The sequence below is a fragment of the Octodon degus genome, unplaced genomic scaffold (assembly GCF_000260255.1).
Source record: "Octodon degus isolate 3935 unplaced genomic scaffold, OctDeg1.0 scaffold00020, whole genome shotgun sequence".
NCBI classification, from domain to species: Eukaryota; Metazoa; Chordata; class Mammalia; order Rodentia; family Octodontidae; genus Octodon; species Octodon degus.
In genome coordinates, this window is record NW_004524596.1 from 13,028,797 (window position 1) to 13,048,218 (window position 19,422).

The 19,422-nt window shown below is 33.3% G+C and overlaps 1 protein-coding gene across 1 annotated transcript in view; it reads right to left on the minus strand.

Annotated features, from left to right (window-relative positions):
* Positions 1-19,422, minus strand: part of Lrpprc (leucine rich pentatricopeptide repeat containing) — a 116,639-nt gene that overhangs the window by 36,623 nt on the left and 60,594 nt on the right. Inside the window, exons 15-23 of the mRNA XM_004627661.2 lie at positions 15,595-15,622; positions 13,336-13,393; positions 12,195-12,301; positions 11,909-11,986; positions 11,537-11,581; positions 11,089-11,202; positions 9,893-10,023; positions 9,168-9,253; positions 7,592-7,799 (exon numbers count right to left, since the gene is read on the minus strand). Of these exons, the coding sequence (XP_004627718.1) occupies positions 7,592-7,799; positions 9,168-9,253; positions 9,893-10,023; positions 11,089-11,202; positions 11,537-11,581; positions 11,909-11,986; positions 12,195-12,301; positions 13,336-13,393; positions 15,595-15,622 (855 nt within the window). The remainder of the gene's footprint in view (positions 1-7,591; positions 7,800-9,167; positions 9,254-9,892; positions 10,024-11,088; positions 11,203-11,536; positions 11,582-11,908; positions 11,987-12,194; positions 12,302-13,335; positions 13,394-15,594; positions 15,623-19,422) is intronic.

Genomic DNA, 19,422 nt, shown 5'->3' on the forward strand with positions numbered 1-19,422 from the left:
AAAAAAAAAAGCAGATGAAGGCATTCTAATTCTATTATAGTCTAATTTTATGTAATAAATTGCTTTAAGAATGTATTATTTCAAATATAAGGACTACCATGAAATATTTTTCAATTACTGATGTACTTTAGTGGCCCTCAACAACTTCAGATTTGGGAAACTTTACTATATGTCAATAAAAGGCTATGGAGGAATTTTTAAGCACTTATCAACATTAGCATTATTTTTTTTTTTTTCAAACTTCCCCCTTACTAGATAAAAACTGCAGGGCTCAGGGAAATTGGAAATGACTCCTGCTAGCACTACCATACTCTTTTAGGCGAATGAAGGAATTCCACAATTCTAAACATTTTCAATAAGGAGTAAGGTTTTTTAAAGTTATTTTCAGTTGTAAAGTCAAAGACTTTATCTGGTAATAAAATAAAAGGGTATTTTCATTTATGCTAAAATTTCTTAAACATTAAGAACATGTAAATCTATGACATAAGAACTACACAGATTAGAATATTCAATTCTTCTGCCACTTCCATTTTTAAAGAAATAAGGAAACTGAGGCAACTACAGACTGACCAGCCTGCAGCTACCGAATACAACAGGCAGGCACTGGCAACAGAGCCCAGATCCTGCTTTCAGTGGGGCATCTCATTACACAACATGTTCTATGAAAAGCACCAGTGTCCATAAAACCACATAAGATGGTATAATTAAAAAAAAAAAAAAAAAAGATACAATTTGGCATAAGAAATTAACAAAATGTATTTAAAAAGACACATGGTTAGAGACACAGACAAAAGTATCAGTGACAATTAGCGGCAAGCAGTCTTGGTAGAGAATAGAAATTTCTTTCACAAAGGCAACAGTTTACAAAAGGAAGAAAGCCTTTTAAATTTTACTGTTAAAGCTTTAACATTTCTGTCCATTATATAAATGTTACATTGCTGAGATTAGATTGCTATTTTATCTAGATTCAGAATTTAAGCTGTACTTTTTTAGTAAAATACAACGAAGAAGTGTTATTTTCATTGCAATAATACTGACACAATGAAAACGAGCCTATCCTAATGGAACTCTACCTTATCCTCTTATGAAGCCCTGTTTACAGTGCATCTTCCGGCACCCCACAGAGTCATTTGAATTTTTGTCATTTGGGGTGAAGACTAAATTACAGGTTAATTTCAAAACCACAAGTAGATGTTGCAGGCTAGATTACTGTCATACAAAAGAAATGCTATAGTAGTTACCACATATGATATAAAGCTTTATATAATCAGTATTTTCTCTTACTTCAGACATAGGCTCAGTTATTGCCCTTCTACAATTCCACTTAATGGAAAACTATGAGACCATTTTTAAGAGTAAAACCAAGAGATACTATATATATATTGAACTGGCAAGATTTACTTTTTCAGATCAATTCCCAAACTAGAATAGTACTCTCTCAATTGTATTTTCCCTACATTAGGTCAAAGCTATCAATAAATGAAAGAGTAATTGTTCTGTCAATCAAAGCGACATGTTAATGTCTTTGGTCTCCAAATATAAGCTTCTGAAGATTATATGTACTCCGAACAATGGAAAAGACAAGAGTAAATGAAAGATACTTCATATATTTGTTAGAAATTTTAAGTATCAGTGCTCTTCCTCTTAAAGTTGCCAACAAAATAAATGACAAATCTACAATGAAACACTTCTTACAAAATATAATGAGAGAGAAATTAAGTAAATAACTAGTTGATTCATTTTTGTTCTCTATGATCTGTATTCTGACTTGTGGGTAGGTCACATCACTTTAAAAAATAAAAATTTACATTCCTTGCATAGTTTTGTGCCATCAATAATTGTCTTACTAAAGCTTGAAATTTTAGGTTATAGAAATTAAAAAATGAAAAAAACACACCTAAATTTACAATGCCACGAAAGTTTATATTCAAAGCACTTTTGATTTTGATCTCAACTGATAAGCATATAGCTCACACTTAGAAGTGGTGAAAAGTGGATTATCATAAAATTGGAGCTCAAAGACCTTTGAGTTCCCTCCCAGCTCTAACACTATGAGGGAGGACTCATCTGTGCTGTTCAGATTCCTCTTCTCTTATACTTCATGCCAGCAAATACAGTCACCATATGACGGCACCACTTTAATAGGCAGAGTAAAATCAGCTAACAGTAGCAGAATATGAAAAAGGAAAAGGTAGGAATTGATTCCCAAGCAAAATGTAGGACAACATACTACCAGTGCACGTCTAGCTTCTGTGACCTAAAGTGATCTGTGATTCCTTCTGTACATTCTGTATAACAGAAATGATTTAAAACTCTACTCAAAAAGTACTAATAACCCTTTGAATAAATCTTTTCAATACACTGATTTCTGCACTCAAAACTTTAATTCTGTGCTTATTTCAAAAAGTTCATTCTTGAAAAAAAAATGTAGTCATTGTTTTCACAAGCTTCACATTAACACAAAAGAAAAACCCCATTCTTTGTTGTGGTTGTTTGAGACTGAATCTCATTTTGTAGTGCAGGCTGGCCTTGAACTCACAAGCTGGCCTCAGAGAAACTCTTCAGTATCTTTCTGCCTCAGCCTCTCTAGTGCCAGGATTACAAGCATTTACTACCATGCCTAGCAAGAAAACTCAACTCTTAACAAACAATTCTAAAATATCCACTATAGTATTTATAAAGACTAGAACACTACAAATTTCAACATACTGTATAACTGTGACTCCTATGAATAAACTATATGTGCTAATAAAAATCAATCATTTAAAAATGCTTTAATTGATGCAAATTAACAACTGAAACTTTACTAAAAGCATTTTTTTTTTTTTTTTTTTTTTGCGGAACCGGGGATTGAACTCAGGCCCTTGTACTTGCCAGGGAAGTGCTTATTTTACTGAGCTATCTCCCTGGTCCCCCAAAAGCATTTTTAAAAATTCAAGTGAAACTGAAGCTCTACCAAATTCTGTAAGCCCATGATAGGCAAAACTGGGGAAGATGATTCAAATTTTGAAACACACACACACACACACACACACACACTTGAGTAGGTCCAGTAAGCAGTCTAAAAACCGGAGGTGGTTACATTTATTAACTTGAGTGGTTTCACTTGAGAGTTGAATTCAGAAAATTCAAAACTTTAATTCTAGAGTGTATAACTTACTTTAAGGAAACAGGGCTATAGAAATAAGTACTATAATTGTGCATTAAATAGAAGGATATCCAAAAAGGCTACTTTGAAGCTCAATGTAGAAAATCTGATGTTGTGTCTTTCTAAAGTATATTATGGTAATGACAGAAAGACAAATGCTAAACAAGATGTAAGCCTCCTAGATATGTACTCATGAAACATCTACCAATCACAGAAATATTTTCTTTTAAGGAAATAACATACTCCAAACTCAAAAACATTCCTCAATACATGTAACAATGAAGATCACACATGTGTTCCACACGATCTTCAACTGTTAAAACTTCCTTAGAAAATAGCTTTTCAATCTAGAGCATATACTTAATTTAAACTACAAAAAGATGACAAATATTGATTTTTAATTGGAATAAAGTGCCTCAACATTATGCATAAAGTGTTGGTGAAGTGGCAATTTACCTAAAGGACTTACTGATTGAAAAGCTCTCAAAGCTGAAATCACCAGAGAAAAGTGGAGCAGGGGCATTGGGGGAGGCAGGGAAGGTTAAAAAGAAAGAAACAAACTCAACACCATAAAAGCAAACTGTTCTACAAATTCTTAGCAGATGTTTAGTATTGGGGGAAAAACCAACTCAGGAAAAACCATCATCTTCACAAAAATTATTCTATTAGAGAACCAGCACTGAAAAAGATAATTTTTTTTTCTGTTCAACATCTATAAATGAAGAATCTTCAAGGAGACTGGTGTTGCAATTACAACTAATCCTCCCCAAAAAATTAACTGTGTTGAAGGCTTTGTAATTTCCCTAGGTACAATTTAGCTGTCACTTACTTTAAAATTTACTCAAACATGCGTTCCGAACAGCACTAACTTCACATGTCAAGTGCTTTCCAGCCAATTGAGTCTAAACTGGAAGTCGGTGTTAAACAACTGAATGATTAGACAAGATAGCTCATTTCCCCGCTCTTTTGTTCAGAATAAAATGCCACATTTACATTATCAGGCTCAACAGGATTTTCTGACAGAGGGAGAAAAAAATCCTACTGCACACTGTCCGTACTAAGCACATGAAGCCTGTCATTTACCAATCATCCTTCAAAAAGCAATAGCCATGAATGTAACTTAATTACGACCCAATGATCCTTGACGAAAAATCATCTTATCACTGTCCTGTCCCCCCAGGGCAAATGAAACACTTTTGTCCTCTGGCACTGATGATGCTAAATTCTTAATTGCAATAATGGAGTAAAAGAGCCGAACCTCCTTAATTTCCTTTTAGCACATAAGAGTTTTATTTTAGAAGGCAAGCATTCCCATAAATAATAAAAGTATCCAGTATGAATGAAAAGATGCTAAAATTAAAGGGAAGCATGTATGACAGAACAAAAAGCGTTTTTAAAAGTGTATTTCCCATTTATTTCAAGTATAAAAGCATGACAACGAGCTTCAAAACTTACCTTGCCAGAAGTTCATTTGTGAAGAACTCAAGAGTTCTGGAAGGCTTATACATACAAAGTCCATGATGCACATAAGTGAAATACATATGTGCGCATAGGATTATAGCACAAACCAGAATACACACAAAAAATCCTTAGTGGAAAGCAGAAATTAAAGCTGCCTTGCTCACTCGCAGTACTATAATTCAGTTAAACAGCTTTCACTTTACATGCAACGAAACCAAAATCGATCAGCTATAAAACAAGTGAGTCTGAAGCTGCGTCGCACACACTTCTACGCTTTCAAATCTAACGGCTGATCTTGTTGATTTCGTTTCCTTTAACACAGTATGAAGACTAATCAGAAAGTTCTTTTAATCTATTTGAAAGTATTTCTTTCTACGTTAGCATGGAGGATCCCTGCCATCCTTGAATCAGGCATGACTTGAATAGAATATAATTTAACATAAAACATATTTTAAAAATTGCTTAAAATAACACTCACGTGGACTATAGGTAGATAGGTAGATGGCTTACAGATTTTAATACCAAAGAAACACAAAATTTTATACATATTTCATTTCTGTTCAATTCAGACATTATCTCCTTAATAATATGTTAGCTTACCAACTTTACAATATAAAAAGTTAGTATTTTGGATTTCCCTCAGTAAATGAATAAAAGCAATATATATTATTTGTAAACCCACAAAGCATTTTCATATTATCTAAGTGAAATTATTGTTTTCCATGTGTTTTATCCAAAGCTAGAAAAGATGATTTAAAATTAAGATCCAAGGAATCTTAAAGATTATCTTTTGGAATTCAGTCTCATAGACTGGCATCAGAATTGTAACTTGAAAATGATAACTTCTTTAAAGTCTTTTGCAATGACATGCCCAAAAGATGTTTGTCTTTGAAAGAGTGAAGACTTTTTAAAATGATGCTCTAAAATGTTTTTCATAACTTTATCACAAATTTGAAAAAGAAAGCTCACTCCCAAATAAATTCATGCCTGCTGGGATCAACTGCATGGTATCAACTGTGTATCAGTGAAGAGTGAACATATTTAATGAAATAAAATACAGGTGAACTTTTTAGCGGCCTATGTAGTTAATCCTAGTGCGTGTCATAATACTGAATTAATTAGCTACTGACAAAGCCATCGTATAAAAGTTCTAAAATCAGTGTTTTAATTCCAGCGTTTCCCCTGATTAAAAAAAAAGTGGAACTACTACTTTTGCAGTTTTATAAATGTGAAATTTTGTTTCCATTTTATAATTGTCATGAAGTAAAAGAGTAAACACAACCTTTACTCTGATAGATGACACAGAAAGACCCTGTCATGGAGACTGCCTTTTCAAAGTAAATAGCACAAAAGAAAGAAACAAAAAGCAAATCTCCCCAACCAAAAACAGAAGCTAAGAATTTCTATAAGTATCTGAAAGTAGTAAGATACTATAAAGGAAAAGACTTACATAAGATTGTTTTAGCTCAATGAACAAAGAGCCAAATTTGACTGAGACATACAGTATCTGACATCTTAACTAACGAGAAGCACAGAGCACGCTCCAGGCTAACACCTGAACTCCATACCATTTCCATTCTGCTTTGGCTAAGATCTCCTTGTTCATGAGCCCCATCTGCAGACCTCTTCTGGAAAGCATTCCTATCTCCACTTTCCTTAAAGTATTTCTATTTGTGTAAGATACTGTTCTACCATGGCCTCATTTACTTTGTTAATTACTTTATTTCTGCCCAGTAGTGTAGGAGGGCCTAATTCTTCTGGGCATCAGGCCCATTTCTTTCAAATCCCTGTGCAGAGTTCTACAAGTAATTTGCAGAGATGGGTCTTTTAAACAATCAAAAATATTCTAGTAGGAAGCATATTAATTATAGGATTTCTATATAAAGTTGGCTGTGAATATGAGAACTCAATAACACAACAACTGTTTGAATCACTATTTCTTTAAAAGGATATAACGCTGACATCACGAAGGTTAAGATTTGAACAATCATCTAACTTTGATAACTGCTTATAATTGGACAGCAAAGGAATTATTTTAGGTGTGTGGGCATGTGCGTATTCACATGTATTAATATACACATTTCCTAACAGGCATCTAATTAAAAGAATGCTTTTTTATCCTAGATTTCAAATTCAATACCAAATCATTCATTATATCTAGCTAATTATATCTCAACAAATACAAACTAACAGAAATTTGAGAAAACTATGAGAACTGTTAAAATATAGAATTTTATTTTTCTTCTGTCACTGACATCCATACAAGTAAAAAAAAAAAATTCCAATCTCAAAATAAGCAATTATAAACTGCATGAAGCATGGAAAAGATAAGACCTAGAAAAATTAAAAAACATCACAAAAAATCAAATGCAGACAGAAATAATAAACACCTTACTAAGGCACTTCAATCATTATAAGAGAAGACTGATTTTTATGATTTTCATACAATACCTTAAAGTAGGTTCACCGCGAGCATTCCCAGTGAAAAATTTTAAACTCTGTGAATCTTGCCTTATCATTAAAATTCACCTTTCCACAAGGCAGACATCAACATTTTCCAAAAGCTAAAACAACTGTATTGGTATACATGATTAAAACTACCATATGGAGCCCAGAACCACTACAGATATGTTTTTATCATACTACCTGGGTAACAGTCACAGCATATAATCAAAAACCCTAGGGAAACCTTCTTTTTTATAATTTGTCATTAGCACTTAATAGGCTCACAAATTATAGATTTGATTTCATGTAATATGACTAGATACTCCTACAAAAAGAAAATCATCAAAGATTAAGTTACAGAACCAAAAGACTACTAGTGATTTTAAAGGTCACCTAGTATATCTTAGTTCTTTTATTCCTTGGCAAATGACTCTGAAGGCTCCTATATCACCAGAGTATTTACAGACTATAATCCCCAAATGATGAGATTCATTTTTAAAACACTAATATTTAAAATTCAAAATTCAATGAACTTACTTTTCCAGGTGTACAGTGACCAAGGGGACACTTATGTTGGCAGATGGTTTTGCTAACCCTAGAGTTACAATGGCTTCATGCAACTGTTTTACTGTTTCAATTTCACCTCTTAAAGCTGCGCCATTTAAGATGTGGAAAAAGGACAAGACTGTTGCATCTTTGATAAGAACATCCTTCTCTTTCATCTCCTTTAGAATGTTAATAGCATCTACAATGAAGTAACACAAAAGACCCTTAGGTAATTTCATGTAGGGAAAACAAACTGCTATTAAAACAGCATTTCGAGCTCAGCAGGAATGTAAATTCTAGTGTATAATGCCGATTTCAAGTTAATTACTACTTGCATTTCTAAACGAGACTACAATTATAAATCCACAATAGCATGGTTTTATCATTTCCCTGCAACTTTGAGTACAAATTATAGATAGAGACTGTGTGCCCACTCTGCACCACATAACCCTGTATGGTCTGCCCTATAGCTGTAAGATCCTCCTAAATGGATGCTTTTATCGTTCGGAGCTAACATCTGCTAAATCACACCATTGTTTCTTCAGCAGATGGCTTGTCAGGAGGCCAGATAATAAAGATGTGTTTACACTGTATATACAGCCAGACTAATGGTCTGATACCGATAGGGCCTGTTTGCTATGTCGATACTAATTAGCCAAGCAGAGCCAATGAAAGCTTTCCAAAAGACTGCATGTTAATACATTAGATTCATTAAGCTTCATTAGGAAGGCAGAAACAAACATTTTAGGATATGGAATAAGTGCCTTTTTATAATGTTGTTCTTAATTATTACACAGACAAAATGTTTTGATCATTTTAGAAAAAGTGATTTAAAAAGAAAATAGGCTAGTCTTTATAAAGAGTTTTCTGTGTTAGAAAGGCTTCCTAAGAAATATTTCAATGTTCAAACCATATGCTCACTGCAGTTTTCACCTAAAACAGTCTCTTCTAAAAAGGAACAAAGGCTAAAAATGAAGTTCCAAAATAAAGTCAAATCAGAAAGAAACAAACAATTATCAAGTATATTTATGTTAGGTTTAGTACTCTCACCAATAAGAAAAATAAAGTATACAAATCAGCTGTATGGTTAGTAAAGCTTTTCCTATGAACTTATACATAAAAATTTTAAAACATGTTTTGTTAATATTACTAAAAGTTAAGACAAATACTGCAAAATTCATATTCTTACATATCAGGTTATGTTTATAGGTTTTATGTTCAGCCTTCAGAACTTCTTAAACAAAAACAAAGCCATTAGTGCAGGCATGTAAACAAACTGTGCCATAAGTCATGATCTTCAAACTCAATTCCAACAGCAATGCTAATAAAAACTAGCTGCAGAAATGCAAAAGGCACTGAGCTGTGCAAATGTAAATGACAAGCTTGCCAATCCATTAAAACTAATGGCCTATACTGCCCAAGCAGCTCTGGTTGGATTCACATGCAAATTTGTATGCAAAGTATTCAAGCACTTTGCAGGACATGATATACCATTAATATCAATTCACACGTTATTCCAGTGGCAAATACTTGCATTGCATTTTTTCTTTTACGTGCTGAGGCTTACCTTGGAGTTTGCCATGTTTCCCCAATACTTTAACAAGACCTACATATTTATTGGTGTCAAGGACAGCAGATGAATATAACCGGTCACTATAAAATAAAAGCAGATATGGTATGTTAAAAGTTCTTATCACTATGCAAAAGCTCAACAGAAGTCTAAAATGTTAATTCTATCCTCTTCTATATTTAAGATGTTTTAAGACGTATCAGCTCACGTCATTACATTCACAGTGACTACAGAAGTAAAAATCTAACAATACATATATTGTCTCTATCTATAAATGATACTAATGAATAAAGGCTTTTTTTTCTGGCACTGTAAATAACTTCATCACGAACACAGAATATACCAAATGGCATATTTTTATTTGAAATCAAGATTGGAAATAAAAGACATCTGAGAAATGGACAGAATTTTGTAATACTACAGCAGGGAAAAGAAATGTTATCAAGCCTTCTAAAAAAAAGAGTACCATCATCACTGCTATAATATGCAACTGTAGAGCGAAGGGTGAGGGGGAATCCTTGACTTTACGAACAAGAATCTCACGGTACTTAAAAAAGATACCTTGCTGACAAGCCATAATCTCTTTTACTAAATTTGAAAAATACTGACCATAAAATTACTAGAAACAATATGACAGCAGTAAGTATTCAATGCAGGTAATCCATCAAGGGCTATATATTAGCATGAATGCTGGTAACTTGCCTCAGTACCAGGGTACTCACAATTCTTGTTTCAAGTTCAGTGCATCTTCTGCATTATCATGTCGACAGCACAAATTTATTAAAGCTGCATAGCCACCAACAACCATGTCTGATTCATACTTTGCTTTCAACTCAAGGGCTTTTTGCATGTTCTAAAATAAAAAATTGAAGTAAAAAGGCAAGAAGAAATTAATATAAAGGTTAAAATGTCACATTTTAGTGTTTAAAGTTTAGAAAATTTAATACTTTAAAATTAGATGATGTTATGTTATCAAGTTAGACCTGCCCCTCCGTATTTTTATTCACCTTTCAAACAGCAAGCAAGATAGAGAGGTAGATAGGTAGATAGACAGGTAGATAGGTCAACTGATAAATAGATGGACCAGTTTACCAGTTTTAAAAGATTTGTATTTGTAATACAAAATAGGCTACTATTTATACAAAATGTGATGTTTCAGTTTTGTGTGTTATGTTATTTAAAACACTTCCAGACTAAATATTTCCAAGGCAGCCCTTGATCACAATCCAGATTACTGATGTAGATATATGTACCCATACCACTGACAAAGTTCCTCAGCCTAGTTTAGTCCCCAGGCAATGTGAAAAAAACCTTTAGATTTAATAGTACCATGCTACAACCCCCAAATTAGCTGCATTTTTTCCCTAAAATCATAGTTTATGATTAAATCATACTGAACTAGAAACTGAAAAACATCTAGTGATATTCCACAAATTGCATACATACACTAAAATGAGCACAAAGTACAGCTGGATGCCCGTTTAAAAAAGGCAAGAGACCCTTTATCTGAGAGAGCTTTTTTTTCTAGCAGAAAATGGAATTTCAATCCCTGCATTAACAACCTAGTAATATTTGACTTGCAAATGACTACTGCATATATCAGTTGCTTGACAATCTAGATATAAGAGACCGGAGCCATGGCTTGAAAGGACATTTGGCATGTATGATAAACCTATCACAGCTGTTACTATCATTCACTTTGCAGATTATCATAAACAAACTACAGCAACTGGAAAACATGCCATTCAAGGTGTAGCTGAAATTAGTTAACCTTTCATTTAATTGCATTGCTCACAAACATGATAAACAATAATCAATTGTAAAAATTATAATAAATATTCTATTTGGTTTTACTTAATGGGATTTATAAAGCATTTTTTACCCTAATAGTATATCTGAAATATTTAAACAATGTTACCTCTTCTGAACAAAGGACTATTATCAGTTGCTTTAGGACATCTCCTATAGGTTGATTAGCATCTTTTAATTTTTCAAGAGTTGATTCTAATTCAGACGATTTAAGTTGTGCAATCTATAAAAATAAAAAAAGAATATTTACTAAAAAAGGAAAATACAAGCTTTATTAATGCTCCCTTCAAGCTAATCTGTTTATAATTTCCTAAATGTCATTAATACTCTCAGGGATGTTGACCTGAGAAGCCAGGAATGGTAGTTATGAACCTCTCAAGATCAGACACAAATTTCCTAGGTTGCTGATTTTTCTGGGATGGAAAATATGTTTTAACAACTTCTTAAAAGTTTAAAAATGTGAGGAACCACTGATTTTATAAAACTACATCCTAAAATTTTCATTAAATGTAATGTAGTTATTACAGCACACAGAATCCACTAAAAAACCCACTTACTTTTCGAGAATCTATCTTCTCTTTATCCACTAATATATTAACATCCTAAAATTGGGATTTAAATTAGTACAGAATTAGAAAACAGGGAAATAATAGCAAATGTTAAAAATAATATTTTAAAGTCCTATTTCATTTTACTAAAACCTTTCTATCTTTCTAAAATTTTGCAGAAATTATGTCTGTACTTAGACATTACAACCAATATTTTTTTTAAAATGTATTCTTCATTACACACTTTTTACCAATAATGAAAAGCTCTAAATGGTTGTCATTGAAATAAAAAATTTTTATATTTAAATAATATTTTACCTTCCTTTACATATAAATTAAACATTTCATAAAAATGATTACTACTTTGACACACACACACACCTTAATCAATTCAGGAACATGGTAGCTATCCAGCAGATTTCGAATGCCTCTGTAGATATTTTCAGAAATTTGTATATTCTGTATGAAGGGAAGAGGGGGAAAAAACCCTGAGTTTTAGACAACTAAACTGAAATTTGTCTAACAAATTATCTCAGACATAATTTAAGTCTACAACTCTTGCATGTCATTGAGAAGTGGTCTGGTTGTACTTAAAAGCAGCAATTTCAAATCTAATAGATACATGTCAGGCAGGACAGGCATTATATGGCAAAAAATGAAATAGTACCATCTCCTTTAGCTGATGGAAGTATTGTCTCAAATGCTCCTCCTTGGCCTGTACCTCTGAGTCACTCATGCTGTCAATCAAGTTATAAAGAAAATAGCCAACAGCTTCTGTGGAAAAAAAACAAGAGAAAGCATTCCACTAAAATTACTGAGACTGTCATGTTATCAAGATTAATTTATAAGAAATCATTTTGGTGTGAGATGTCACCCTGATGAGAGGCTCTGAAATGGCAACAATGATCACTGAGGCATAGAGATTATGTGGTTGGGGAGCACATATCTAACTGGTGAGTGAAAGGAATATTAATTATTTTCAGACCGAGTGACAGCTTTTCAGTACTGAATCTTACTTCAATCTATTTTTTTCCACCACTCTGTGACAGAAGTGGTGCTGCCCAAGGCCTTACCCCTCCCCTGTCCAAATCACAGTGAGAAAAAAATAAATGTCTTTACACATCTCTATACTAATTTTTTGGTAGACAATATTTAGGGAAATGCATAAAATTAGAAAGGATTATTAAATGTTCAGTACAGAAAAAAGTTAAATAATTTTAATAAGCAGATACAGTAATCCTGTGGAGAGCTGCCTATTAGCCAATGAAAAACCAAGATTAACAAAGATGTTTTATAACAACAGTAATTTTCCTATGCATTCAAGCATAAAATGTATAGGGCCATGTGTTAATGCCTAGGATAGAAGATCTGAACTTTCAAGAAAAGTACCTTCTTACAGAAAACTATGTTCTGTGTTCTAAGTATCATTTTATGACATGAAAATCATTAAATACCAAAATATCTTTATAAAAATCAAGAGACTTTTTTCTGTTATTTAAATTAATCCACATCTACATGATAAAATCATATAAACAAGAATCACTGATTTTTAAGCCCATTTCCATAGAAATAAGCATTTCTTTCATACCTGAAAAGATAAGTCAGCCTTATCTTTTAATACTTAGGATAAAAGCAAACATGTTGTAGATCTAAAAATGTTGAGGTTATCAGTATAAGGATTTATAACCAAATGTTTTCAAATTTCACTTTCAAAGAAAAAGTGTTTACTGCTGTAATCCTTCTAGCCCATCATTATACAGAAGAATGGATTTGTGGATAAGTTACAATCATTGAAATTGAAACACTACCCGTTGGTCCTGCAGGCTCCTGGCAATAACGTCCATCCTTATACAACAATTCTGTTATCTGGTAAGACAGAAAATTCGTGCAATGCAGTAAGAAAAGCAAACAAGAACAAATACAATCTGAAATTGAATTCTTGAAATGATAAAGCGTCTCCCCAGTAAGGTATTATTCTATATCATAGTAATCCAACACCACCCCAACCCACAAAGCAGATTGTTTTGTTTTTAAATAATAGGTTTGTATTCTAAAGTAAAAACAAACTCATGCTAAAGGAAAACTGCAACATTTTATGAAATGTCACAAAGAAAGACACCAAAGTGATTTGTTTTACATCATTTTAAACTAATTGTTATAACAGAAAATAGCTGTAGGAATTGTAAGCTAGTATTATTTCTCATCATATTGTTTCGGGTCTTGTCAAAGCTGCACCACTGTCCTTTTAAATCAAAGTTTATACAAATAATAAGGTAAAAAGTGCTGGGCCAGTAAATAACCAATGCTTTCTAGTGTCCAATGACATCTTTCTATTCATTTTTAACAGCAGTAAATTAACAGTGGCCAAATGTTATGTGTCACTGTTCTCATGATTCTTATCAATTCACAAATGCTAAAAGATACATGTAATACTTATTTTTCAACATTAATTCTATGAGCAAATTTTTAATTTGAAAAATTAAAAAATGCATTTTATTATTAAAGTTATTATATAAGCAACAGTAGTGGCTTGTAACTTTGAACACAATAGTTGGATATATTGCTAGGGAGATAGCTCAGTAGAATACGTGCTTGCATGGCAAGCTTAAGGTCCTGAGTTCAATCCCCCATAGTGAGAAGGAAAAAAAAAAAAAAAAAAACAAATAGTTGGGGATATAGTCTCTGGCTAAAGACAGAACAGAAACATATAGTACTTGTCCAAAATGATATGGTTTAAGAATTCTCAACTACTTTACGTGTATTCTATAATTGAGTTCATCTGTGCTTAAAACAGTGTGCTAACAACTCCAGCTGTGTTTATTTCTGTAACACTTATTAGTTAATACTGAAAACTGTGCAAGCTGATCACAGGCCACCACAAAAACAACATTACAATTAAAGGCAGTACAGAAAGGGTGGGATTGAAATAAGAACTTTCAAACTAAAAACAAAACTACCCTCATCCCTCATCTACAAACTCCTTTTTTTTTTTTTTTAATGCCAAACTGGGGATTGAACTCAGGCCCTTGCACTTGCCAGGACAGCACTTATTCTACTGAGCCATCTCCCTGGCTATAAACTCCCTTAAACAACACCCACCTGGCAGACAAATTCTACCAGAAACTGTAGCCATATATCAATGTATTACAGCAACATCTGATGCCAAATTTGAAATAAAGATACATTGGAATCTCTTTAATAAAAACAGAATTACTCCTAGATGTACATATCCCTACCATATATTAGATTTGACTGTATCGTATAAGTGGAAGTTCAAAAATTGAATGAAAATCAGGCATAGTGGTGCACTCCTATAATCACAGCACTTAGAAGATTGAGCCAGGAGGATCTCTGCGAGTTCAAGACCATACCAGGGGCCAAAAGTGAGCACAAGGCCAGGCCAAACTGCATAGTGAGACCCTGTCTTTAAATAAAAAAAAAAAAAAGTGAAAAAAGATTACTTATTTATTTATTTATATAAATGTATTTAGGACAGGGTCTAAAGGATCTCACTATGTAGATCAGACTTGTAGTGATTCTCTTGTTTTCAGCATCCCAAGTGCTGGGATTACAGGCGCAAGCTACCACGCCCAGTCTCAATTGCCCTGGCACACAAGGGATCAAACTGCTGTGCTATGAATGCAGATTTTAAAAAATATTTAAATTGGAAATTCCAATTGTTCAAGATGAAAAATCTTTCTATAGATCAAAATTGTACTCTACACAAAACCAGTTAACTGCTTAAAAAGGTAACAATACAAAGTTGGTCTGTATCCCATTCATACACAGAAACACAAACAAATACATATACTTATACACATCAAAATAAAGGTCAAATATTATAACCATTTTAATATTTTTTTGGAGAAGTTCAAAGTCAGTATAAATTTAGCACACAGTCAAGGGCTACTTTCATAACAAACTTCCTGTCTTACAAATAACACTTCTAAAAATTTAAACCCATTAACTTTTTGCTTCTAATAGATTTTTATATACAGCAACATTTAATGCCAAATTTGAAACAAAGACGAAAACAAATTATGATTTGCGTTATTAGGAGTACTTACCTTGCTCCAAAGATTTATATTCATACACCTGCAGAGGGCAGCAAAGGATTAAAAATAAACCCACAGGTTTAAAAAAAAACATTTTAAGTTAAAATGCACTGGAAATATACTCTATAATGCATGCAATACATAAACATCACAGCCTTTAAATAAGCAAATAAATATGCTTGAGAAATCAAGCTGAGTTATCAGGACAATGTAATGTATAAAGTGACCCCTCACTAATCTCAAAATGAAGACTGATTTGAGTGAAAATCATTAAGGAACTGCTCCTAAAACTTGGGATCCAGGTTTGATGAAATAGGACATTTGCATGATCTCAAAGTCTGCGTAGAGTGTCTGTTACACTCTCTTATCATGGAAAACATACTAACTATATAATGGAAACATGAAATACCTTAACTGAGTGATCAAAATTAACATCATTAATTAGCTGCTGGTGGATACTGTGTCCCTTTAGATGTAATTTCCTCAAAAGACAGATCATCACTAATGTGGTATTGCAGCTGGGAATGTACAACCTGAATCTAACTGGGACAACCATGACGAACAAGGTTCTATAAAATAACTGACCTGTGTTCTCAAAAAATGTTAATGCCATAAAAGCCAAAGGCTAAATAATTATGCTGGATGAGAGAAAATTGACCAGAAATGACAGCTAACATCTACCCCTGAACTGGATTCTGTATAAAAGGGGAGAAATACTAAAAAGGACATGAGTGATAAAACTGGAACATGAACCATATTAGTTAAAAAATATTTCTGTAATGTTAAGCCTCCTAAATTTGCTAACTGTGCTATTATTGTCCAAGAATATACTTTTTATAAATAAATAAAATGTACCAATAAATTAAAAAAAAAGAATGTACTTCTTCTGTGGCATTATGTACTAACACAGTAAAGAGTCATGGTATATAAAATTGAAGTTCAGATAATTCTAAAATAAATGCTTCATTTAGAATGACAGACTCAGACTGGGCATGGTGGCGCGCGCCTGTAATCCCAGCTCTTGGGAGGCTGTAAACAGGCAGATCACTACGAGTCTGATCTATTAGTGAGACCCTGAACACCCTGGAGACCCTTCCCTAAAATACTAAATAAATAAATAAATAAATAAATAAATAAATAAATGACTGTGGAGATGATAAATAATGTGGCAGACTGCTAGAAGCTGGTGAGTGTGGTATGCAGGAGTTTATCTGCACTACACAGCAATCGTCTGTAAATATGGAATTATTTCAAAGAAAGCAAAACAGAAAGGGTGACTCAAATGGTACCTATTTAAGTAAGAAACCATTTACAAAACAGGATAAATGAACACTGATCTTATGTCATTTGTAAGCTTTGCATGTTTGATGTCTAGAAGCTTTACTGAATTTAAACTATAAGATGACAAATTATGTTTTCGTGGTTAAATGTTAAAAGGTAAATATAGGTGTTCCTCATTTAATAACCCTCCTGCTCAATAACTGTTCACACTTACAACCGAAGTGCACTATTCTGTCTTCTAACCCATTTTTTAAATAAAGTTCTGCATAGCTTGCTTATCGAGCCTCAAAGTCTCTTTGTACAGTACACTTTATGTAGTACTGTAATATGTGCTAACTGTACTGCACAGTACAATACTGCAGTTTTATGTTCTGTTATACATTACAGTACAGCATGTAGGTACTCTGCAAACAAAAGCAAAGTCACCAAGTTGGAGTTGGTGACTTCTTTGACCATTTCTTTGTTCTCAATATTGTAATGTACATACTATATATGATTCCTCATTTGAAAACAACTGATTTAACAACCTAGTCTTAGGACCACAACTAAGCTGTTAAAGAAAGTCTATAACACATATACAACTTACAAAAATACATAGGCCTTTTCAAACGTAACATTGTCATCCATCACAAATTCCTACTACATGCATCTATAGTACGGTATCTGTACTGTTTTGACCAGGTACTGATGAAATAACTTTCCTCTTTATGCCCCCTCTTTATGCCTGAACTGAGGATACTCACTTCACCCTCTAGTGTTCTACTCTGACGTACTCCTCAATGTTCCAGACAAACCACAGTGATGCACGTATCTATTGATACTTCTGTCAGATGCCTACTATTTGGTTACAGATTGCTCAAATACAGTGAATTCTATGCTTCTCATGACTCTCTAAGCCTTTCTCATTGACTTCTCTGGCAGAGGCTGAACTTTTAGAAAACAATGAGGTCAGAGCCTAATGTAAAGACTGTTCATACTGTATTCTCTTGGAAGACTTGATAAAATAAAGGCAGTAGGGTTTCTCTCATAGTGCTGGGTTATCTGTTCATTACTGTATTTATTCTTTCAAACTTAATCATATATTGTTTAGGAATACATGCAAAGGAATGATTACAGCTAAATCAGGGCAGCAAAGGGCTACAGGCAATGGACACACACAGGTCTTTAAAATATTACTGATAAATAAACTGATATCCCATTTAATCATATGTACAAGTAATAGGTATTTGTTTTCATTTTTTTTTTAAATTTTTTTTTTACATTTATTTATTTATTGTGTGTGTGTGTGTGTGTGTGTGTGTGTGTGGCCAGCTCAGCCCACCAGGGGGCGGGGCGGGCTGGCATGTGGTGCTGGGGGATTGAACCGTGGTCCCTGTGGTTTACTAAGCTTGTTCCAAGTAGGTGCTTTAGACCACTGAGCCATCTCACCAGCCCCTTCATTTTCTTTTTGATATAGTATATTTATGTTTTATGTTTTAGACTCTTTGTATGAATACAATGTAGTTCATAATAAAACTTCCAAGTTCTTACAACTAATAAAACAGTAAAGTTCTTCAAAATGCAGTTATTTGCTATGAGCCTTAGTTGTTATTTGATTAATGTGCTAACTCTTGCTTTACCTCTATCCACAATGAGTTTTTGAGGAAGCAGAATTTGAAAAACAAAAACAAAAACAAAAACTTACTCTTTTCTCTAATTTATGTCTTTTTGTATCTTAGCAGAGCAGGAATGAAGAAAATGCTAACAGTGTATCTACAGAAGGCTGATGTCAGCTTACGTGTCTTCCAGTAGGAAATGAAATTTAGAAAGAAAATCATAGCAATATTAACACTTTAGCCTCAGTGCATTTAGGGGTCTAAAACCCTGGGCAACCCCAGTACTTTTACAAATTTAACATAGCAATGTTAGTATTTCCCCAAACAGATCCTAAATGTAAAGTATTCTTTACAGAATTTTTTTCAACAATGCTGAGGATCAAACCTAGGCCCATACATGCTAGACAAATATTCTACTACTGAGCTATAATCCTAGCCCTTAATCATAAGACAAAGTCCCACTACACTGCCCTAGCTAACCTTCAACTTTTGATTCTCCCAAGTAGACAGGATTATAAACAAAGGCCTGAGTTCAATCCCCAGTTCCACCAAAAAAAGAAGAAGAAGAAGAAGAAGAAGAAGAAGAAGAAGAAGAAGAAGAAGAAGAAGAAGAAGAAGAAGAAGAAGAAGAAAGAAAGAAAGAAAGAAAGAAAGAAATATTAGCATCCCACTTAAATACTACTCTCCAAAGATACAAAGAAAATAGTTTATTAAAAAATTATGGGATGGAGTCAGTGAGCTAGCTCCGTGAACTACGCATCCGGCCCTGCATGCCACGCTGGCCCCACATGCCTGTAATCCCAGACCTGGGAAGGCTGAAAACAGGAGGATCACTATGAGTCTGAGCTGCATAGTAAGACCTTGTACCAAGTACATAAATAATTTTTTTTAAAAAAAGGTATGTAGTTAACTACCCTAAAAGTTACACTTCAGTAACAAAATGTAATTATTTCCCTTATGTGTG